This window comes from Filicampus tigris, chromosome 11 (assembly GCF_054856515.1).
Source record: "Filicampus tigris isolate MCC_2025a chromosome 11, RoL_Ftig_1.0, whole genome shotgun sequence".
Classification (NCBI taxonomy): domain Eukaryota; kingdom Metazoa; phylum Chordata; class Actinopteri; order Syngnathiformes; family Syngnathidae; genus Filicampus; species Filicampus tigris.
Genome location: NC_141227.1, coordinates 2,247,501 through 2,272,500, shown reverse-complemented (window position 1 = coordinate 2,272,500; position 25,000 = coordinate 2,247,501). Strand labels below are relative to the sequence as shown.

At 40.7% G+C, this 25,000-nt stretch overlaps 1 protein-coding gene across 3 annotated transcripts in view; it reads left to right on the top strand.

Moving 5' to 3' along the window:
- slc2a15a (solute carrier family 2 member 15a) overlaps positions 1-16,016 on the top strand; it is an 85,540-nt gene extending 69,524 nt beyond the window's left edge. For all 3 annotated transcript variants that reach the window (XM_086044945.1, XM_086044944.1, XM_086044943.1), the window contains 3 exons: positions 450-525; positions 13,339-13,466; positions 15,556-16,016. In XM_086044945.1, coding sequence (XP_085901071.1) covers positions 450-525; positions 13,339-13,466; positions 15,556-15,810 — 459 coding nt within the window. In that variant the 3' untranslated portion in view covers positions 15,811-16,016. The remainder of the gene's footprint in view (positions 1-449; positions 526-13,338; positions 13,467-15,555) is intronic.
- Positions 16,017-25,000: the final 8,984 nt, after the last annotated feature.

The window sequence follows — 25,000 nt, the reverse complement described above, 5'->3', positions numbered from 1 at the left end:
AATTGCAAGAAATTTTGTGACACCCAGGCTTTGATGTCCTCTAGACAGGACAAAAGTGGTCTTAAGGAGAAAGCCTCTTTTTTGCTCAGTCATCCGCATAGCAGTGGAAGGAAATACTGTGTTTTCGAAGGATGGAACCCAGGGGCAGCAAATCCGCGAATAGCAGGGGCCCCAAAATAGAACCCTGTGGAACACCATACGATAAAGGAGCAGAACAAGACTCAGAGGAACCGAGGCTAACAGAAAATGTCCTGCCAGCCAAATAGGATTCAAACCACTCAAGAGCGCTTTCACTAATGCTGCTGCAAATGAGCCAAAAGAATACCGTGGTCCACCATATTGAATGCTGCAGTCTCAGGCGCTTGATATATTCCAATATTCTTCCTATTGCGTAGCGTTCGATTTTGTTAGTTTTTACCAATTTGACACCTAATTTCTTCTTCCTCCAGACTCATTTATCTTTCATGCGCTATGTGAGTGTCTGCTGTGTCGTCGGCATCATCGCTGGATTCTGTATCGGCCCAGGCAAGTCGCTCCTCACTATATGTTGATTGGAAAGTTTTCAGCAGCAACAGAACTTACCCCTTTGTTCACTTGGGGCCATATTTTCTCATCTGCATGAGAGGGGAAAAGTTTCACAGGTGCATGGTTTTCTGGCAGGTTCTTCCAAGCACTTAAATCAGTCATCTAATCACCCTCCAAAAATGCATTGAGTCATAAACACAGTATTCAGATTAAATTAGTTTTATTGGCTTTATTTCATACAGAATAAAAAAAAGGTGCTCTGCATTTAAATGTAAGTGTAGACAACTGGCCTCTTGTGTTGGGTGTTTTCAAATCTACAGTGTGCGTTGAGTACTAAACTCGGCTTGCAACATTGGATGATGCCGCTATCCGGTTCCAATTCACAGACTCACCCGAGGAACGACTGCCCTTTTTAATTTTTACCTTCCTCTTTTGAGGTCACCTTATGTTTTTATTTCTTCTCCGTTTTTACTATTCTATTTTATTTTTTACATTTTTAATTTTTGTATGCAGTGAACTTTTTTGTCAACCTACGGACTCGCTCCTACCCGTGAGCCGGACAGCTAGCATACTGCTAGCATACATACATCGGCAATAGCCTAGCCTGGGGCTAGTGCATAATTCCTCCCCATCACAGCGACAATTCAAACAACTTGCTGGAAAATGCAAACAAAACAATTGCTGACCTGAGAGAGGATGTTCAGCACCTGTCAGAAGAACTCCGGAAAAGAGTCAATCGTCTCTTCTTTCACGACCTGTTCCCCCCAACTCTCCACCGTACACATGAATATGCTCGCTAACGGGGTCCTGACGGCGACGGGGCAGACCGAGGCTCCCTTGATGGACACAGTGATTTGGGATCCAGCTGCCTGCCCAGGACCATCCTGCTCAACATCATTGCACGGTGCCACCTGGGTCAAGGTGGTGTCCTGCGGCACAAGGAGCAGAGAACCGTTCCCCCCGAGCCCAACTAGTCCTGAAAAAATGATTTGCCCCTCTGGCAAATGAGTCTCCTGTTCCAACTAACGCGCTCCCGCCGTCAGAGACGTCTGCTGTTGCATCCGACATAGGTGCTCCTTCGGATTCCCCATCACCCACAGCGATGATCTCTGCCAGGAATTCCGGAGTGGGTAAGTCCACTCGTGGTCCAGCTGCCCACTCGTGCGTCAGGCTACTGAAGGACGCTGTGTCCCGGTACCCGAGTGGGCCGCTTCACCGGCGACACTCACCTGTATCTGCGGCTACCACCTGGCCTCGACAGCATCCTTTTGGACGACGGGGTCGGGGTTCTCCCCATGTTGGCCGTGGTCCTCTGGTGCTCCTTATTCACATCACCCACCAACCACCGTTATAGCCGGGGACAGCATCATTAAATGCACTCATTATTTCGCCCGCTGTTATCCCACAGCCAAAGTTATGGACATGTTCTTGATTCTTTACCATCATCCATATCCTGACTCATTTTCCACGTGGGGATGAACGAGACAGTACATCGACAGTCGGAGCAGACGAAGAGAGACTTTCATGCCCTTTTTGTCTTGCTGAGAACGTGCAGTCTGGATTAGCGGCATTTTACCGATGCTCTCTCGCAGCATCGAGCGCTTCTGTCGTCTTTTGGGCCTGAATACATGGCTCCTGCTCTTGACTTTGCTTTTATTGAAAACTTTAACCTATTTTGGAACTGCCATTCTTTTTACCAGCCAGACGGGGTTCATCCGAACTCTCTGGCCAGCTCAATTTTAGCTGCTAATATCCACCATGCCATGCTCAATTGCACCCCCAGCTGACTTCTGTTTACTAATCACTCAGCGCACGTTCTCCCCTCTTCTTCTTCTACCTCTAACCACTGCAATAATTATCTCACTACCCCCACTAGCTCTCCCTACAGTCCTTCGTTGTCATTACCACCCCCATTGGACCGGTTTTTCCATTCTGACAATCACAGGCAGACGCTTCCTACACACTCACAAACAATGTGGTTTTTACAGTGACAATCTTCTATATGTCAACACTCATCATTCGTGCGACGATGGGAGCTCGTCCAGCGCAAACATTAACCTGGCTGTGCAAAACATGCGCTCCCTTCTAAACAAAGCTTTTATCATAAATGACCTGATTTTAGACAAATAAATAAATACATTTCTTTTATCTGAGACATGGCCTGGTACAGATGCTCCAGTTGTTCTCACCAAAGCTTGCCCACCTAATTCTAACATTTTATTTTCTACCAGGGATGGTTAAAAAGGAGGTGGGACTGCGTCAATTATCATAAGTAGTCTTATCTCGAAGGAGTTAATTTTTAACAGATATTTATCCTTTGAACCGCACCTTTGTTTTTAGCAGTCTGTGTCACTGTTTACTAGGGGTGTAACAGTACGTTAAATCACATTTCGGTGCGGTTCGTTTTTTTGGAAACTCCGGTTCGGTATATTTGAGGTACAAAAAAACAGATTTTTTAAAAATATTTTTTTAAATATAATATATAAATGGTACATTGTTTGAAAAAATAAATAAAAGCGAACCATTTGGATGATATTCTAAGAAATTACACCAGAATAAAAAATACACTAACAATAAAGGTCTCTTAATTTAGTAAATTATTAAGATGCTGGAATCTTAAAACACTTAGCAGCAATAGCCTATGACCAGTGTTGGGGGTAACGCGTTACAAAAGTAACGCAGTACAGTAATACATTACATTTAGGCAGTAACGACGTAATGTAACTTGTTACTCCGATTTTTTTTGTGTAATATTATTACAGTTACTTAGACTGGTAACGCATTACAAATTTCAGGACCACAATACATATGTTGACATCATTTAGCAAGTAGAGTAGTTCACAACATCACTTCATTGTAAGCTATTACTTCCAGCAATACTCAAATAGAAAGTTCTTGTCGCACTTGGAACTTTACGCAACCATGTAAGTGCGCGAGTCAACTCTCTGCCAAGCAACTCAATTGTCATCACACCATTGACAATAATTAAAAGGGCTGAGAAGTTATTGTTTGTGACAATAATCACTGTCACGGTTTTATAAAATAAAATGCAAATCATAGACACAAAATACAAACAGGAACAAACCTGAGTAAAACGAAGCGAATAAACTGCAAAAAAATAAGTCACTGTGCTTTTTAGATATGATTTATAGAACTTAGTGCCATCAATTGCCATATGTAAAACATAGTGATTCTGATTGGCTGTTCGCAATCAAAATGCAAATTATCTCCCGGTGATAAACGACGTCACACTACGGCACCCTCAATCGGACAAACTACAATAGACGCCATTACTAGAGTCTGATGCGCTCATTTCTTATGTACCTTTTTTTTCCAAATCACCTCGAAACTTTGTCTCCATGTAGTAAAAAGAATATTAGAACTAACTGAACTTTAAATTATTATAAATAGAAAAAATGATAATGAAAAAGGAAAAAACTTTTAGTCAGGTCAGTTTTGACTTGATCAATACATATTTTTGCTTTTCTTACACATGCCCTGTCTGTGTGTTTCTATCTATCTTGTTAGACCAATTATCAACTATATGTCATGCATCACTATTATTTGTGTGTAAATGGCAAATGGACTGTCACTTGTATAGTGCTTTTCTATCTTTGGTACTCAAAGTGCTTCACACTGTACCTCATCTTCCTCCTGATGACGCAGCATCGGGAGCAACTGGGGGTTCAGTATGTTGCTCAAGGATACTTCAACATGGTCAAAATGGCCGGGGATTGAACCCACAACCTGCCGGTTGGGAAAGGACCACTCTACCACTGAGCCATGCCGCCCCCAGTGTGTAAATTAATTTGAGAATAATGATAATTTCATTTGTGGTTTACAGTCTGTGATTATTTATTTACTGGACAAAATATCAGTTCCAATATTTAAAAAATTAAAAAATAAATCTTATTGATACAAATATTGATCAAAGGTAGTGATGTCCCACCACACCATAGAGTCGAAACATTTAATATTATCGACCACACTATATAGTTAAAATATGCTCATAAGTTAACTTTACCAGCTAGAGTATGGCAGCAAATTTTGCATTTTCCTTTTAAGGTCTTGAAATCATTATTAAATAAATGAATCCCCGATTTTTTAAAAAGCAACCTAAAAGTAACGTAAACTTGAGTAACGCATTACTCTACAAATAGAGTAATATTGTAAAGAACCTATTACTTTCACATGCAAGTAACTAGTAATATGTAATTTATTACATTTTGGAGGTAACTTGCCCAACACTGCCTATGACACACCTAAGTATTCAAGTTAAAGACAAGTTGTCAGTATGTATACATACAAAAAAACCCAACATACAATAACAGTTACAATTATTGCTAACTATATTAAAACTCTTTTTATAATGAAAAAAATACAGTAACTTTAAAAATAAATAAATAAATTGTATACACTTTTTAGGCATTGAAATCTTTGAATGTTCAACAGCATATTGTAACGAATTGGGTTATCTTTGTTGTGGTAAGATTTATGTTTTGCTGAGTTGTGATGTTTCCGAGGTTCATGAATGCATCGTACGGCAAGCGAGTGGAGCAACGGAGACAGAAGAGCGCGAACAGTTGTACTTGGATTAATAAAAACGTTATAATTAAACTACATCTGATGGCGTGTTCCTGGAAGACGCTACAATATGATAAATCTCGCTATTTAAGTTTGACGTTTTGGGCTAAAAAGACTGCTTACTTCCTCGTCTAAGAAACATTCACAGTCGGATGATGCCGTGCATGTTGACGTGCTAGCCGCTAGCCGCAACATAGCCGCCGATTTCATGTAGCAATGTCGGCACACAACTTTCTGACTTATCCACGCACCTTTCCCCATCGGCAGTGGGGAACAGGAAAGCCAGAATGTTCCCAAACAGGAGACCGCAGTGTACAGGGGACCTTTGAGCTTTGGCTTGTTTGCGTATGCCATTATGCCATTCATCCATACATTTATGATTTATCACAGTTTCTGGCGTCCTGGCTCCTCTTTAGTGCCGCCGCCCTCCTCTCCCGCATGCAAACAGTCAGCGTCCATGCGTAAGCTTGCGCTAATAAGTGGACCGAACTGAACCAAGTGGACCGAACTGAACATGCCATTCCGAAACGTATTAATACACCTGAGTGTACCGTTACACCCCTACTGTTTACAGACATCACCATCATTCCACTTCTTTTATTAGTGAGTTTTCAGAATTTTTATCATCCCCGATGAGAACAGTGAGGAAACGCTACCTCTCTTCTGAGGTAGCTGCGAATTTAAAAAGCTCTTTTTTTAAAGAGCACTCCTGCTGACATTTTACCTGCACCATGTGATTTTGATGTCGATAATTTCAACAGAATCTAAAATCATCATTCGATTTAGCAGCTCCACTTTCAACCAAAACGATAAAAATAAAGACTGTGCTCCCGTGGCGAAATGATGCAGTCAAGACATCAAAAAGAAAATGCAAGAGCGCACAGAGGAGGTGGAAAAAAGGTAAAGTTACAGTGCATTATGGAATATTACGTGAACAACTCAAACCGTACAATAAAATCATCAAACAGGCAAGAACTTCTTATTTCTCAAACCTCATCACAGTTAATAAAAGCAACCCCAGATTTATCTTCTCCACCTTTGATTTCTTAACCAACTCCAATTTAATGCTCTCTGTGAGGACTTTGCAGTCCACTTTAGAAGTAAAATTGATGACATAAGATCCAGTCTAGTCCATCAAAACATAAGTTTTAATAAACCTGGACAGTCATTTTAGCTGAGGAAACACTGGAAAGTTTTGCCCTGGTTGATGCAAGGACACTTGGTTGAGTTTTCTCCCAGGTAAATCCTCTTTTTCAGGTGATATGATTTTTGTGTGAGTGTGTGCGTGAGTGCAGGTGTGCTTGTGGTTCTGTCTTGGCGAGGGAGGGAGGGAGGTAAGGTGGGAGCGGGTTCTCTTTTTATGTTGTATTTTGACGTTTTTAGTGCACGGCACTTTGAGTTACATTTTATGTGTGAAAAGTGCTATATAAATAAAATTTGATTTGATTTGATTAAAGTCCCTGCAAATTAAAAATAATATGAATACCTTTATTGTCATTGTGCTCAAAATACAGGATTGGGTTGCTTCCCCTCTTCAGTGGAACAGATAAACAACAATAAAATAAAAGAGAATAAAATAACACAAATGTGCAGTAGATAGAATGAGAATGAGCTATGTACAAGATAAAGCTTGTAAAAAAAACATCCGCTCTTGAATGCTATGGGCGTGTCCACTGAATGTGCTGAAACCACACCCTGATCAACTGTCGAATACTACAAATCCTTTCATCCCCACATAATGCTGCATATTTGAGCTGCAAAAGCAAATCTGCTCAAAGAGTGATGCGACTGGACTATATCCCGCTGAGTGATTGTGGGGAAAGTCAATTGTAAACACGGCGGCACACATCCTTCAGGGTGTTTCTCACACTAAATAACAGGCATTTGAGCTGCTAATTATGCAAGCACATGAATTCGCATTCTAACATATTCTAACGCCTTTGTCTGTAGTTAAGGATCACACATAACATAGGCTATTCATGTCGCTCCATTCCAGTTACAGAATGCACATACTTTCAAGAGGTGCCACACCCGCCACAACCCACCCCCAGTCATTCCACATAATTACTGTTTCACCTGAGTCAACCCTCACACCTTTCGTCTGAAACGTTCCTTTGTTCTGTTATTTTTAAACACAGCCACTCTCCAAACATAGTGATAGAAACAAAACAAAGATCAAAGATGTCTAGCTTATTTCACTACAACTACTGACAAAGAGTGATGCAATGCATACTGGGAAGAGCTTGGCTTGACCATCGCTACAATATTAAGGTAGTCCTAATAACACAAAAATATATCACACATGGGAATTTAAATAACGAGAACGACCTGCCTGGTAGGTAAATTACGGCATCCAAGGAAGACACATTTTCGGGTGCAGGCATAGCTAATAAGCTAACTGCACGCTGTAGTGGTTGAAATGTAGCCATGTAATGAAAACTAACTAAATTAACCCACAAACGTGCCGGCTAGACACCAGTGCAAAACAACGGCGCTCAGTTCTCATGTTTCACCTATTGATACCCTTTTAAATTGTAATTTAGATATTAAGTCATGGATGGCAGGGAATTTCCTACAGCTCAAACAGGACAAAATCGAGGTTTTAGTTATCGGCCCTGAAGGTCAGAGAGAGAAACTTTTACCAAAATTACTAGATTTTAAACCCTCACAATGTGTAAAGAACCTGGGTGTCATTTTTGACTGAGCTCAGTTTTATTCCTCACATTAAAAATGTAACCAGGATTATTGTTTTTGTATCATCTTAAGAATATTGCCAGAGTCCGCCCGTTTCTCTCTCAGGCTAACACGGAGGTGCTGATGCATGCTTTTATATCATGTTGTTTAGATTATTGTAACGCCCTGCTCTCTGGTCTCCCCAAAAAGAGTATTTCTTCCCTACAACTACTGCAGAACTCAACCGCTTGGGTGCTGACGAGAACCAGAGGGCGGGAGCACATTACACCAGTTTTAAAATCGCTGCATTGGCTCCCCGTGTGTTTCAGGATCGATTTCAAGGTACTTTTATTAGTTTATAAATGTCTTAATGGTCTTGGCCCATCTTATCTATCTGACTTGCTTTTGTCATTCCAACCCTCGCGGATCCTGAGGTCCTCTGGCGCCGGCCTTTTAATTATTCCTAGGGTAGGGACCAAAACGCAATGGCGAGGCTGCATTCAGCCATTTTGGTCCTCAACTTTGGAATAGCCTGCCAGAGGACGTCAGGTCCGCAGAGACTGTTGATATTTTTAAGGGAAGCTCAAGACATACCTTTTTAGTTTGGCTTTTAAATAATCGTTCTTAGTCTCTTGCTATTTTGATCCAATCTCATTGTTTTATAGTTCTTAGCTTCTTTTATTGCTTTGACTTTTTAGCTTCATTGTCATTGTCTTTTAGCTTCATCCAGTTTTTACATCCAGTGTTTCCTCAAGGGGGCCTCCGCGCTGGGAGTTATGGCTGGCCTCCTTGCGCTATGTTTAGGGTCTGCCCCGGGGGCGCTATGTTTAGGGTCTGCCCTGAGGGTTCTCTTTTTATGTTGCATTTTGACGTTTTTAATGTACAGCACTTTGTGTTGCATCCTATGTGTGAAAAGTGCTATATAAATAAAATTTCATTTGATTTGATTTGATGTCGTGGCGGCCGGGTGACTCATGCTGTATGTCGAAATTTTTCATTGGACATCGTTTTATCCATCCCCAAAATCTGTAAAACTGAAATGTTGAAAAAATAAAATAAAATAAGCAGTCTAACACTTTGGGCTCTATTTTCGTAAATAGGTGTAAAAACTGGAGCATCTTGATTTTGTGCAGGTGCAAGCATCCTTCATTGTGTTTGGGAAATTGGCAGAAAATATGTCCCATGCTGAGTGTACCGAGGGCATTTTTTATTAAACACCCCTGGTACGGCTGACAACTTGGTGGCTGAAAGTAGACTACACATTAGACTAGCTGGGAACAGGTCTAAGTTTTGGTGGATTTGATTGAGGTGCATGCAGATTCTGAGTTCCAAGGGCATGTGCAGTGGGTGTCATCTTATTTCATTCATAAACATGACAACAGCTTGCACTGGACCCTTTGAATCATTGTAGAAATGAATTGGTGAACTGCTATGGGCGGGGAGATACAGTTGTCACAGACAGATGCACAATTGGAGGTGAAAGGCGATTTCCAAGTGCCCTTGTCAGAGAGGCCAACTTTACATCATCCGCAAGTGCAGATCTTCCTATAGTTCTTTGTAAACATACTTTGCGTATCGATTTCCTTCATGGACTCCAGCAAGTCAGTTTGTGCTTCAACCATGTTGACCATGTGCGCCTCTCTTGCACCGAATTTAAAGGGAATGAGCTAGGGGCTGCATTGATTGGCCGCATACTCTTCTACAATGGCACACATTGGCGCAAACACCCACTTCTGTATGTGCCAGTCTAGCAAAATACTAAAAGAAAGAAAACTCCAACCATGCACAGACTGTGCTTTGCGTCATGCACAGACTATGCTTTGCGTTAGACTTGCACTGGGCACGAAAATAGGGCCCTGAATGTTAATCAGCATTTTTGGAAGAATTGTATGGCATTTGAAGGGAAAGTCAACCCCCAAATTTTCTGACGTGATTATGACGTGCGCTCTGACGCACAGCCCGGATGTCGCTGCGGACGGCTTGGAAAGTGTTTGTTACGCAAGTTACGCACGGTGTTTGTTTTTGTTCAAAAGAGTTTCCATGGGTTTTTTTTGGGAAAGAATTTCATTGGCCGTTGAATGCGTCAATCACCAGCTTAGCATGTTTGGTTGTGACTGCAAACATAACTGACAAATCGTCCATATGCAGGGGTGATATTATTAACGCATGTAATATGTTCATTGGCTGTTGTTGAACTCCTGACACGGGAAACATTCGTTTATTGGATCAAGTAAGCAATCAATCAAACATAAGTTCCAGCCTATGTTTTGCAATCTCGTGTTGCTAAATCCGTCGAAGCTAACTCAATCCACGATGGAAAATATGTCCATATGTAATATGTATATGTATCTGATAGCAACCTATAACAGTAGCAGCAGCTAATAACGTGGCTTTATGGATGTCAGGCTTGTTGTGGAATAACTATATTACTGGAATACCTTTACTGGACCCTTGTCGACGTAATATGATCATTGAAATTGTGTCGGACATTTGAGGATGTAATGGGTGGGTTGCATGTTTTGTGTGTTAGCGATTGTTTTGACTTAAATGCTCGCCGAGCCTGCAGATATGATTGTATCTTATAATGTTTGGTATCATTTGAATCTGCGGAAAGTCAGTTTTCTAACCATATATATCATGCCCAGGAATGCTTTGAAGTTGTTCAGTATGTAGTGAATGTAGTGAATATCCCGCCCATGGGTGGGCCGATGGAACGGCAATGGGTTTTAAACAAAGCAGTAGTATTTGTATTTGCATCCACCCACCCCACCTAATTTACGAGTGCCTTAAATAAGGCTCTTTCATATGGAGTAAGATAGCATGGACGCATGGAAAATTAGAGAGAACATTGGTGACGTCATTTACGATTTCTGCCAATAGACAAAACCACCATTAGAAACATCACAAAAACAACAAATGAAAGGCGTGAGTTGCTTGTGAAAAAATGTTTGGAAAACCAGTTTGCAATAGGCAAAAAATAAACATGCATGCTTTCTTGCGTACAAATCAGTTAAGTAACTGTTGCATCATGTTGGTAATGCAGACAATTTTTGAAAAGGCCAGTGATGTCTAAGCTGTGGGTTACAGTATTTTTAACACATTCCTTTAATTATTGGTAAGGATTCATAAAATTGTGATGGATTGCAATGTAAAATCTCTGTTTTGAAAAATATGTAAGTAAATGTCCGAAAACAAGGTAATAATTTGCTGCCTGTTAAAGGACATCATGTGGTTCATTTGATATTATTTTTGGACATTTTTTTGTCCGCTGTATGTTTTCGGAGACAGCCAATCAGAAGCCAGGTTGAACATTTCTGCACTGTTTTTGCACTTCATTTTACTTTGTTCAATTTTTTTAAATGTTAATGAATTAAAACACATGCCTTTGTTGAAATTCATAACATTTTAGAAGGAGTAAAGATTACTGATTATTCGTTTGCATTAGCGATGCACCATCATCACTGTATAGTGGGGATGGACTCTGGTTTTAAAGAGAAAGTCAACCCAAACATATTTTTTTCAAGAATATGTTCTATGCAAGCCCACCAGTTGACACAAGGCATTCTGATAAATATTGCGTTTGTGGAATAAGAGTTAATTCCAATCATTTTTTAGCCATCTCTGGGGGGCGGCCATTTTGTCATTTCTGTCGACTGAAAATGACATCACAACTAATCGGGGCTCAGGTAACGACCAATCATGGCTGTTTTCTGAAGCCGAGTCGCGATTGGTAATTACCTGAGCCCTGCGTAGTTGTGATGTCATTTTCAGTCGACAAAAATGACAAAATGACCGCCCCCTGAGATAGCAAAAAAAAAAAAAAAGGGTGGATTTTGCTGCTTAACTCATATTCCACAAACACAATATTAATCAGAATGCCGTGTTTCAACTAGTGGGCCTGCTGCCAACATCCATCCATCCATTATCTGTACCGCTTATCCTCACAAGGGTCGCGGGGCATGCTGGAGCCTATCCCAGCTGTCTTTGGGCAGTAGGCGGGGGACACCCTGAACTGGTTGCCAGCCAATCGCAGGGCACACAGAGACAAACATCCGCACTCACAATCGCACCTAGGGGCAATTTAGAGTATCCAATCAACTTACCATGCATGTTTTTGGAATGTGGGAGGAAACCGGAGTACCCGGAGAAAACCCACGCAGGCACGGGGAGAACATGCAAACTCCACACAGGGAGGCCGGAGCCGGGATCGAACCCACGACCTCTGAACTGTGAAGCGGACGTGCTAACCAGTCGACCACCGTGCCGCCCCTGCTGCCAACATATTCTTGAAAAAAAAAGTGTTTGGTTTGATTTCCTCCTTTAAGTAAAATAAGGAGAATACATTGAAGACCTCAATTCCACCGACACACCTTCCACCGAGAAAGCAGAGTTTAGAAACTATGAGGTGGGCTCTGCTGGTTAAAAACATTCTTGTGGCAGGTCCTGGTGATGTCTTGGTTGATTCAACATCACATTGAAATCAGGGACAATGTCTTTGTCCTCATAAAAGATGGGACCAGAGGGTCTGTTCCAACTATGGGGAATTGCATTTCATGTACAAGACAATTCAAAATGTCATGTCATGTCATCTTCCAAACCGCTTATCCTATATAGGGTCGCGGGGAGTTGCTGGAGCCTATCCCAGCCGTCAATGGGCGAAGGCAGACTACACCCCGAACTGGTCGCCAGCCAGTCGCAGGGCACACATAGACACTGTCACTGAGCGGGAATCGATCCCACGCTGCCCGCACACAACTCAGGCGTGTGTACCACTACACTATCAGCGGACCAATTCAAAATGCTTTCCATAAAACATTAGAATGCATCACCGGAAGAGAAAGAAAATATTAAGACATTGCAAAATCCTAATAAAAAAGGATTAAAACGAAGCATCAGTCTAGATCAGTGGTCACCAACGTGGTGCCCGCGGGCATCAGGTAGCCCCCAAGGACCAGGTGAGTAGCCCATGGGCCTGTTCCTAAAGTTGCTCACCAGTGATGGGACATTGTGATTATACAGGAATGTTGTAGAAGTGATTATTTGAAAATATAAACAGTGGCAGGTATTTACAGAAGTAATGTTGTGTAGTAATGTAATTTAAGTAATGATATTTATGTTTCCTAATTATTGTGAGAAATAATTAACATGCTCAGTGTATTCACATAATGTAAATGAAAATTCTGCAGTGTGTATCTAACTGTTAGCCCTTCCCATAATCGGTACCCAAGAAGTAGCTCTCAGTTTCAGAAAGGTTGGTGACCCCTGGTCTAGATAAATGTAAATACAGTGTGCAAATAGGGATTAAAGCAGAAGAAGAGAGGTTCCATAATGCTGTAGTAAACAATGTTTTGAGTCCTGATTTAAATGAATTGACAGGTCTGAGCTGACCACAGGTATTCGGGGAGTAAGGCCTATTCCAGGGTTCTGGAGAGGGAGTCCATCAGGAAGTCAGTCAGATTAGTCGGTTTACTTTTGCATTTTGTACATTTTGTCAATGTTTTATTGTTATTGAGGATGGAAACTGTGATTGCCAACACATGTGTGTGCTTCTTGCAGCGGGGGTTCCCTTCTTGGTCACAGCAGAGTTGTTCAAACAGTCCCACCGCCCAGCAGCCTACATTGTGGGAGGATCTCTCAACTGGCTTTCCAATTTCACTGTGGGCTTTGTCTTCCCCTTCCTACAGGTGAAAAAAAAAAAACTAATGTAGAAAATCTAATGTAAATAAGTAAAACATTTTGTTTGAAAAAGATTTATTAAAAATACATATTTAAAGCGGAAGTCAGAATATGTTCTATGCAGGCTCACTAGTTGAAACATGGCATTCTGATTATATTGTGTTTGTGGAATATGAGTTAAGCAGCAAAATCCACCCGTTTTCAGCCATCTTTGGGGGCGGGCGGCCATTTTGTCACTTCTGTGACTTAACTAACAAACTTTGAATTATTTGTCATGAAATCTAAGCGTTGCAGAGCAATACTTAAAGTGTGCATGAATGGTTGTTTTATGGTGACCTGGCAAACTAGTCCAAGGTGTACCCTGCATCTTGTTAAGTAAGATGGCATAGGCTCCAGTTCCTGCGGGCAACAGAAAAGAAAATCAATGGATGGACTTCTTGACCAATTAGTTCATGAATCGGGAGTTGAACACCTTATTACCTATTAACTATTATTTATTTATATTTATTATTTTCTACTAATAACTAATAAATAAAAACTGGTAAATGGACTGTCACTTGTATAGTGCTTTTCTACCTTTGGTACTCAAAGTGCTTCGCATCATACCTCATTTTACCTACTGAGGACGCAGCATCAGGAGCAACTGGGGTTTCGGTATCTCAAGGATACTTCGACATGGTCACAATGGCCGGGGATCGAACCAACAGCCTTTGGGTTGTAAAACAACCACTCTACTACTGCTCCATACCACCCCGTTCATTGTCAGACCATGTGTAAAAACAACCTTACTTAATGTAAACAGTTATAAAACAAAGCACATTTTCTGAGTAAATCTTACCAGATAATGTCATTTACATTTACTTCAATAAATATGGTAAAGAAACATTACAGGTAAAATTCTAGTAGTATTAAAAATGTTTTGTTTTTGTTTTTTTAAATTAAGTTTGGATTACTGAAAAACTGTAGTGAATATAAATATGAAAGCAATGGTATTACCAGGATGCCAGGTGTGGGTGGGTATTAGTCTTACCTGGGAGGGCAAAAAAGTGCTACAAAGCTCAAGTAGGTCGAAATCCACCGTAGGGCTACTGCACCTTAAAACGTGTTATGTTTTCTCCTTAATTGAGATAAGTGTTGTTGTGATTTGGGTTAACCAAATAAAAGTTGATTTGACTTTCCCATTCATCAGAACTACATCCAGTTTTCTTTGGGTGGGCAGAGTGTGTCTGTGGGTGGGCACTGACAATACCCCCACCCACCCTGGTAACGCCCCGAATCGCAGTAATATTTACAGGTCTAAAGTAAAAGTAACTTTGATTAGTGTACAATCGTAACCTAATCCTGGGAGTCTTAAGTCTTAATAGTTTTGTACATTCAAGATTTTAAATGAATTTCTTTAAATTTTTCTGTGCGTGCACACAAAAATACACACTCGCAATGGAAGGGGGCAGCACACACATGCAGGGGAAGGAGGCAGCGCATAGGTTGCAGAAACAGAAGACCTGACATTTTGTTCTAGATAAGTCAAAATGATGTTATTTCCACCGAGATAAGCACACATTTGACTGCCCTGAATTGCCCTCATTTTACCAGCCACACTACTTACGTCACATCTGTTGTCTTTGAACCTACCACAGCATACATTAAAGTCACGCCCCCCAAAATTCTAAGCAATAATATGTTCTCTGCACTCTCACTAGTCTAAACATGGAATTCTGATCAATATTGCGTTTTTGAAATATGAGTTAAGCAGCAAAATCCACTCGTTTTTAGACAGCTCAGGGGGCGGTCATTTTGTCACCTGTTTTCTGAAGCTGAGCCGTGATTGGTCGTTACCTGAGCCCTGAGCAACTGTAATGTCATTTTCAGTCAACAGCGAGTGACAAAATGGCCACCCCCAGAGATGGTTAAAAACAGGTGGATTTTCCACAAATGCAATATTAATCAGAATGCCATCTTTCAACTAGTGGGCCTGCATAGAACATATTCTTGTCAAGAAAATGTTTGTGTTGCCTTCCCCTTTAACAACGCCCTGTTTGGTTGTTTGTAACTATTGTGAACCCTCATATTCGGTTTTCTATTTCATCCAACCACTAGATGTCAGCTGGGTCTTACTGCTACTTGGTCTTCGCCAGCGTTTGTCTGTCTGTGGCCGTCTATGTCCACGCAGTCATACCAGAGACCAAAAATAAGACATTCATGGAGATAAGCCGGTTGTTCTGCAAGAAGCAGCCTGTTGTAGAGACCCAATCCCTTCTTCTGGTGGATCAGCTGAAGCTGAAGAAGATGAATGGCTATGGAGGCCTTGAACATCAGTCACTGGAGTTTGAGATCTCTTCCTCTGTACCCTAACAAAGGTTTCCATTTTTATTCAGACTCCAGGTTTAGGCTACTACAGTGCTCTTCAAATTGTTTTAATGATTGTTGAAAAAATATGATGACGGCGAGCATATGCTTTGTTTTTTAAAAAGTGAATGTACACTATGCATAGGACTGAACCTTTAAATGTTGCTTTACTGGAACAAACATCTGCTTGTGTGACGGGTGTGTGCAGTCTAAATTCAGGAACACAAATTAATCCCTTCATTAAATACTTCATATGGTACACACTGTAAGATAAACTACTGTTTGTGGGATCCCAGCACTGAATGTGAGTTATTTGATGTTTTTTTATGCAGTCATACTATATGAGCTAATTTAGGAAATATAAGTACGGTATGTTATGTTATTGATCCACCGAAGACAACAAACACCAGCGCTGGATCAGAGAGGCTATCAAGATCAGGAAGCAGGCCCCGAGGACCATTAACAGGGACGAGGGAGCATACATGCCCTCTACTACCTGGAGCAGCATCCTGGAGGGGGCGAACCGACAGCAAATTTGACAGGTGGGTCATGCCCTTCATTGAACGTCAGCTGATAAAAATGAGTCACACACCATCATGTGACACTCTGAAGAAGGCAAAAGACTGTCGCAGAAACATGTCGGGTAAATTACAACCTAATAACTTGTCTGAGGTAAAAGAACCAACGATTTCAATCACAGGGGTCTATTGTGTACTACCCCACCTTAAACTAAACAGCGACAAAACATAGGCACCAAATACCCATTATCCAAAACAAGCATCTTTTTAATCACTATCGACAACCCCTCTCTCTCAGCCTCACCTCCGGTTAAGTGCTGTGTGTCATTCTTGATAGCACATTATCATTTCAATCAGACAGCAATAACATCCCCCAATGAGCTTATTTCCACTTTGGCATAGGGGTTGGCGGTATGGGCAAAAAAAAAAAAAAATCTCAATATTTTTTTAAAAACTTGATAACGATAATTTGACGATATTTGATAAAAAATATTTTAAATCTGCACTTGCTTTACAGACCAATTGTGGCTAGACAAGCGTTTGTGAGCAACATCTTACGTGTGTGTGCGCGTTTATATTTGTTGGTTCAACTCAGCGACTGTTTTCTAAGTGTGTGTGTTTAAGCTTTTGTTTAGCATGCTTGTGCGGTCGCCGCCACGTTTTCCTCGTAATCCATATGGCTCGTGGTGGAACAGAATTGCTCTTCACGGTGGCCGTTTTGGCACATCTAACAATGTTATTCCCCCCGACGTCAGTCTTGTCAACCCCAAACCATTTACAAACTACGGACAACGTGGACTCGTGCCTCGCTATGAATCCCCGCTCGACACTCCATGCTCCACACATGTTTGAAAGTGAACAGCTCGTCTGCAGTGCGGACAGAGTCACGTGACCGGGTCCTGCCCGCTGATTCGGCGAATGATTATCACTTCCTCCTCCTCTGCCGTCAATGCACCCTGATTTTCAGCATTTCCTCACTCTGCTGGTCCTGGTCAACAGCTGCATCCTGGTCAGAATCGTCACTTCCCATCTTGACTACTGTAACTCCCTTCTCTTTAGCCTCCCCCATAAAGCCCTCCATAAACTACAACTAGTCCAGAATTCAGCTGCCCCCATCATCACCAGTCCCCCCTCTATGCACCACATCACTCCAGTTCTCCAGCAGCTTTCTTTGGCTACCCATACAATCTCATACCAAGTTCAAAGTCCTCCTGTTGGCATTCAAGGCCATCCACATACTCTCTCCCCCATATCTGTCCGTCCTCCTTCATCTTCCCTGTCCTTCCCCACACTCTCTGATCCTCCTCATCATTCCACTTGTCTGTCCCATCTGCTCATCGAACCACAATGGGGAGCAGAGCATTCAGCCGATCTGCTCCTCGCCTCTGGAATGCTCTTCCTCCCCACCTCAGAAACATCCCCTCATTCTCTCATTTCTGGTCTGAAATTAAAATACTTCAAAGAAGCCTATGCATTGTATATCTCACCCATTTATGTAATTCCAATCTATTTGAATTTATTTTAAAACCTGTCTTTACTATTTTCCTGTTAGTTTTCTTTATTTTAATTTATGAATTCATGTTTGTACGGTGACCTTGAGTGACAGTAAGGCGCTTTGAAATCAAATTAAATATGTTAAAGAGCATGTCCGCTGATAGTGTAGTGGTACACACGCCTGAGTTGTGTGCGGGCAGCGTGGGATCGATTCCCGCTCAGTGACAGTGTCTATGTGTGCCCCGCGACTGGCTGGCGACCAGTTCGGGGTGTAGTCTGCCTTCGCCCATTGACGGCTGGGATAGGCTCCAGCAACTCCCCGCGACCCTATATAGGATAAGCGGTTTGGAAGATGACATGACATGACATGTTAAAGAGCCATGTATACTACTGAGCATTAAGGTGTTTTTCATAAGATGACTATACCTTAAAATGAACGTCAACCCAAACATTTTTTTCAAGAATATGTTCTATGCAGGTCCACTAGTTGAAAGAAGGCATTCTGATAAATATTGTGTTTGTGGAATAGGACTTCTTCCACCTGTTGTCAGCCATCTCTTGGGGGCGGCAATTTTGTCATCAGCGTTGCTCAGGGCTCAGGTAACGACCAATCACAGCTGATCTGTTTTCTGAAGCTGAGCCATGATTGGTCGTTACCTCAGCCCTCCGCATTTGTGATGTAATTTTCAGTCAACAAAAATGACAAAATGGCCAACCCCTGAGATGGCTAAAAATGGGTGGATTTTGCTGCTTGAAGCGGAAATCAACCCAAACATATTTTTTTTCAAGAATATGTTCCCAGCAGGCCCACTAGTTTAAACACGGCATTCTGATTAATTTTGCGTTTGTGGAATACAAGTTAAGCAGCAAAATGCACTCGTTTTTAGCCATCTCTGGGGGCGGCCATTTTGTCTTCTGTCGACTGAAAATGACATCATAACTACTCACAACGACCAATCACAGCTGACCCGTTTTCTGATTCTGAGCCGTGATTGGTGGTTGTGAGCAGTTGTGATGTCATTTTCAGTCGACAGAAGACAAAATGGCCGCCCCCAGAGATGGCTAAAAACGATGGATTAACACTTATTCCACAAACGCAATATTTATCAGAATGCACTGTTTCAACTAGTGGGCTTGCATAGAACATATTCTTGAAAAAAATTATGTTTGCGTTGATTTCCACTTTAACTCATCTTCCACAAACGCAATATTCATCAGAATGCCTTGTTTCAACAACTGGGATTGCATAAAACATATTCTTGAAAAGAATATGTTCAGGTTGACTTCCCCTTTTAGTATAGTAATGGCGCAAAAAGTCAAACCTCAATGCCGTGTCATCGCTAACCTTTATCGGAGGGTAATGTATGCATCCAAACTTTGCTGCAGGAATCTGTGACAGCTACAAATGTAGGATGAAAAAAACTGACCAAAAGTAATTTGTGTTACTTACAAATATTGCATGCAGCAATAATATAGGCTCGAATAACAATAACAGATAGCTACACACACTAAAGTCGAATTTCAAATGCCACAGAGTTCACCAAACAAGTTTGCAATGTTGAATCAGTGCCTGTTGCTTGAAAGCAAATCATGGCATATCTTAAGCCATAGCAAACATAGCACCTTTACTATTAGCTAGCGCTAGTAGGGCTCTTCATTTACTTTTGCACTGGGAGCACAGGATTTGGTAACACCCTTTTTGGTGGCTAGCATAACTTGCTGGTGTTAAGTCGTCTCAATTAGCATACTGTAGTTTCATATGATCTAAAGACTGATAGTAACTCTAGATATATTTGCAAAATATTTAACTGTAAGTTTATTTGCAACAAGTGTACCACGGCAAAACCTAAAACATCAGTAAAAAAAACAAAACTGAAAGAATAGCTGAAAACTAAACAAAATTTGTTTTATTTGTAAGTAATGGATGTGTGGGTAAATAAAGACTAGTGCACGTAAAAATAACATAAAATCCATCTAAAGTGTCCTGTTTTGGGATCATAGTAAGGATCTTTTCTCAAAAAGAAACCATTATCTTAATTTTTAAGGAAAACAGATCTGCTAAAAGTAAATAAATACATACATAAATCAATACATCTTTAAAAAATCTATTAAATTATTAAAAAGAAGACTGACAGCATTACTAACTGTTCACACTGAATTTTGCATTATTGCACAATGCTTTTGCATTTAATGAGACATGGGCTTGTGCTTCACTGAGGATCTTTTTCTCTTTGTTTCTTGGTGGCAGGGAAGCAACTGCTCTGATCAAGCTTTTTTTTTGCATCAATCTACTTTTTAAATCTATTTTAAAAGCTTACACACGCCCTGACGTGCCTTCATGTACCCCCATTTGAGAACCACTGAGCCACACTTTCTTTTAGGCCAGAAAAGGGGCATGGTTAAGACTAAAAGTATACATTTGTACCAGGGGTGGGTAATATGATGATATTAGTTCATTAAGGACTTGAACGTGTTGATGATCTCATAAAGCCAAAAGATCGTTTGATCGTCTACAGGGCACATTCTATACAGTTTAGCTCTATGGCAGCTCAAAGCCGCTGACGCGTATACCCGACCAACCAATCACAGCACGCACAGTGCACTGTACGTGACACTCCCCGCCTCCCTGTTTGTTTGTATAGTGGGAAGCTTTTGCAGAAAGTCACTATATAGCAGAGTTGGTCCCGAAAAGAAACTCCACATCCACAGTGTTGATTTGGTTTGGCTTTTCCTCGGAGGAGAAAGCGCAAACCAGTTTTTTGCAAAGTTTGCAGGGACTCGGTTCGAACGTCAGATGGCAACACGACAAACCTGTTTGATCACTTGCGGGGACAGAGACAGCACCGAAAAAAATACACCGACAGCCAAAGCGAACAAAGATCAGACACATGGTAGCCAGAGGCAGCCGCTAGCACCAAGCTAACACAACCCCACGGTAACACAGTCATTTAACAAGGGCACTCCATATGAAAAAACAAGCAAGCAGTGTAAAGAAGTAACTGAGGCAGTGACTTATTACCTTGCTGAAGACATGATTCACATTAAAATAGTGGAAAACGAGGGGTTTAAAAGACTCTTCAAAGTACTAGACCCATATTACGAGCTGTGTTTTTATATTTATGTTATGTTACCTTTTGTGTTGACATTCACTGCACATTTTGATAAAAATTGACACTATTCAAATTAAAACCTGTTCAGAAAGCTTAGCTGTCTTAAAATGTCATTTTTTTCTTTTAGGATTTTGTATACATTTTAAATGTTTTATGTTTAATCTGAGGGAAATTGTCAAAAATGTGCAAATTAGTCTTAAAAAAAACGGTGAAAAGAAAGAATCACGATAAAATCATGATCGTGATTTTATTTTTATTTTTTTAAATCATGATAGGATATTTGTGCCATATCATCCACCACTAATTTGTACATACTCTGATACACTTTTTTGACACCACCAAGACCAGCATTGCCGCTTTTATTGTGTTTTCGTGCTGGTCTTGCTGGTGTCACCTGCATGTTGGTAACAGGTATAAATGAGTACACCCCAACTGGTTTGTAAGAACACCTTTAGTTTCCTTTCAGAATCAAGATTTTCTATGGGAGACTAATTTTTTGCATTCATTAAGTTGATTAAATTTAAGATTTTTTTATTTATATATTATATTACACATATTACATTAATATTATATATTATCAACCTTACTTTCATGTTAGGAGTTGAACACATACTGTGCAAAAAATATTTTGTCAAAATTTGGGAAATTGTATTTATGTTGTGTGTGTGTGTGTGTCAATCGATGGTTGCCATTCGCAGGGACAGCTTTATATAACTCCGCTGATAGTGTAGTGGTACACACGCCTGAGTTGTGTGCGGGCAGCGTGGGATCGATTCCCGCTCAGTGACAGTGTCTATGTGTGCCCTGCGACTGGCTGGCGACCAGTTCGGGGTGTAGTCTGCCTTCGCCCATTGACGGCTGGGATAGGCTCCAGCAACTCCCCGCGACCCTATATAGGATAAGCGGTTTGGAAGATGACATGACATGACTTTGACATGAGTCCAGTCATAGTTGGATGTAATGTAATGGAGAGCTTTATATAACACCTCACTATCAGGTGTGTTTTCAAATAAGAGGACATACAGTACATGAGCCAGCATAGGACCAGGCGGACTAAGGTAGTATTCGTTTTTATGTAATACAAAGAAAGGTTGTTACATATTGACGAAAAAGTTATTTCACTTAGCAACATCAGCAGATGCACAAAGGTTACAGGAAACGGGCAGGGTGTCTGAATTTAGAACATCAGCCACACCCAACAGCACAATGGAATGAAAACCAACGGGTAAAATAAGCACACATAAAACCACTGATGGCATGGAAAAACAAATACATCATTGCAACTAACAGGTGATTACTGAAATTATGAACAATCATGCAATTAGCATGGAAGAAAGATCTGCGTCATATTTTTGCCTGACCAATTCAAAGTGCCTTGTTTATTGTTTGACAGTAGATGATTGCAAGCTGATTCACTTTGACTGAATGATCATTTGTTTTGTCAATTCAAAATCTACATTTCAATGAAATGCAATATGTTGTGCCCTGGTCCTGTCCCAATCTTATTAACAGATCTAAATAAATAAATCCATAAATAAAACACCCATACATTCTTTTCACCTCTATGTTGCCAGCTAACTAATAAACACAGCACAAATGGAACATAAAAGTATACTATTCACCTAAGGACATACAGTATCATGCTCATAAATATATCAAGTTGAAGTGCTAGGCCTAATATTTCAAATTCTAACTGCCTGCAGAGAGAAACAACCACATAGCCCGGAGGTCTGAGCCTGTGAAGCCTGTCCTGCTGGGTCGATTTTGAGGTTGGTTCGTTCTGTCACGTATGGCGTAGAGGACCCAGATGCAGGAGGCAATAATGGTGTGCAATAAAAAGTATTTCATTCAAGGAATACAAAAAGGCAAACAAGGTGCTGGGAGAATACCAAACCATCAAGGACCAAAACAAACTAAACAAACACTAGGACAAGGACTAGGACTAGGACTGGACTTTGCTGAATAAACCACAATGAACCAACAAGGACTGAAAGAAAGCGCCGAACTAAATACAGACAAGTTGACGATACAACAAGGAACACTTGGACAAGACACAGAGGGTAGGAGGGAGCTGGTTGGTTAACACAAAGGGCCGGGATGACAAGCACAAGTGGACTCAACAACTTGATGAGAGACAGACAAAGGAACACAAGGAAAAACATGAAACTAAAGTCAAAAACCAAACTCAAAAGACAGACTATGACAATTTCTTCCATTAAAAAAAAGGCCTTTAAGGACAAGCCAGTGCCAAAAGTCATGTGGCAGCAGTAAAACCGTGCCAAAAGTCACAAGTCTTTTGTACCTGACAGATTTTTTTGTACTTGAGGGTTGTTGGGTTTTTGTACTTGAGGGATTTTTTTGTACTTCAGGGTTGTTCCATTTTTTACTTGAATGATATTTTTTTGTACTTGAAGGATTTTTGTTTGTACTTGAAGGATACTTTTATATTTATTCAGGTTATATTATATTTAGATTATATTATTCACCACAATCCCTGTATGCATCCTTGTTATTGTTTGTGATGAGTCCTACAGTTGTGTCGTCTGCAAATTTGATAATACAGCTGGTATGGTGTTTGGCCACATAGTCACATGTGAACAAACTGTCGAGCAGGTCTACTCAAACAAAAATCCTGAAGGTCCGCAAATGATCTGAGCTTGGAAAGCCAGGGGCCATCAATAGGCGGCCTGGGGGCGCCCCCTGCTGTAAAGCAACGGAGTAACAGCAATCTCGTGGAACGCCAGGGTTTTGAAATGTGGTAGTTGGATTAGGGTTAGTAGTCACCGAATCACACAATAGTAATAATACATCATATTTATATGTGTAGATGGACTTGCAGAGGCCAAGGGAATTCATCTTAGACACGTCTAATTGTGTTGAAACCGTTGGGTTTTTTTTCAAAATATGCAGCGTCAACGACACAGCATCATTCACTGATCTATTGGACAGAAAAGCAAAATTAAGTGCATCAATACTGAGATGTTCTGACTAATGTATGACTTATTCAAGTTCTCAAAACACAACATACTGTATGGTAAAGCTACAGTTGTTGCAGATATTTCTTTTGGGGTCACGGGCACAATAACTGTTTACTTATGAGGAAGTCAACACAAACATTTTTTTTCAAGAATATGTTCTATGCAAGCCCACTAGTTGTAACAGGCCATTCTGATAAATATTGCGTTTGTGGAATAAGTATTAATCTTATAGTCTGTGGACCCCCTGAAATAGCCTTGTCCACCCCAAGGATAAAAGTCTAGCTCCGCCACTGCCGCAAGGTACACAACACTAGTATTTTTTATTGTTTCCTTACTCGACCACGTGTCAGGAGTGCGGTACCTGCATGTGACGTGGTATCGGTTAAGCCTGTTCTCGACGCCGGTTGGCTGAGTCCGACCGACTGCAACCACATGGGTCGATTGAATATGCAGGACGGGAACAGGTCACGGAGGCACAATGCCAAGCTCTGGTCCACACGATTAAGGAACAGGGGATTTTGCATGCTAGTCCGAGCTCTAATTATCTAATTATTTTACAAAAAATTCATGCTCCGTTTATTGTCTTCCGCCTGCAGCCTGGGTACCCTTCCGCTAGGGGTGGGCGATCTGGCAAAAATATCATATCACGATTTTTAAAAAATAAAATCCCAATCACGATTTTATCACGATTCTTTTTTTACATAGTTTTTTTAAGACTAATTTGCACATTTGACCATTTTCCTCATGTTAAACATATAAAACATATTTAAAATGTATATAAAACTCAAAGAAAAAAATGACATTTTAAGCCAGCTAAGCTTTCTGAACAGGTTTTAATTTGAATAGTGACATTTTTTATCAAAATGTGCAGTGAATGTAAACATAACGTAAACATAAAAACACAGCTCGTAACGCGGGTCTACTACTTTGAAGAGTCTTTTAAACCCCTCGTTTTCCACTCTTTTAATGGGAATCATGTCTTCAGGTAATAACAGGGTTCTTGCACCATTTGAAAAGTCAAATTTAATTATTTTTAAGACCTTAAAAATATCATTTAAGACCAAAACATGTTGCAACGATCTCTAATGAAGAAAAA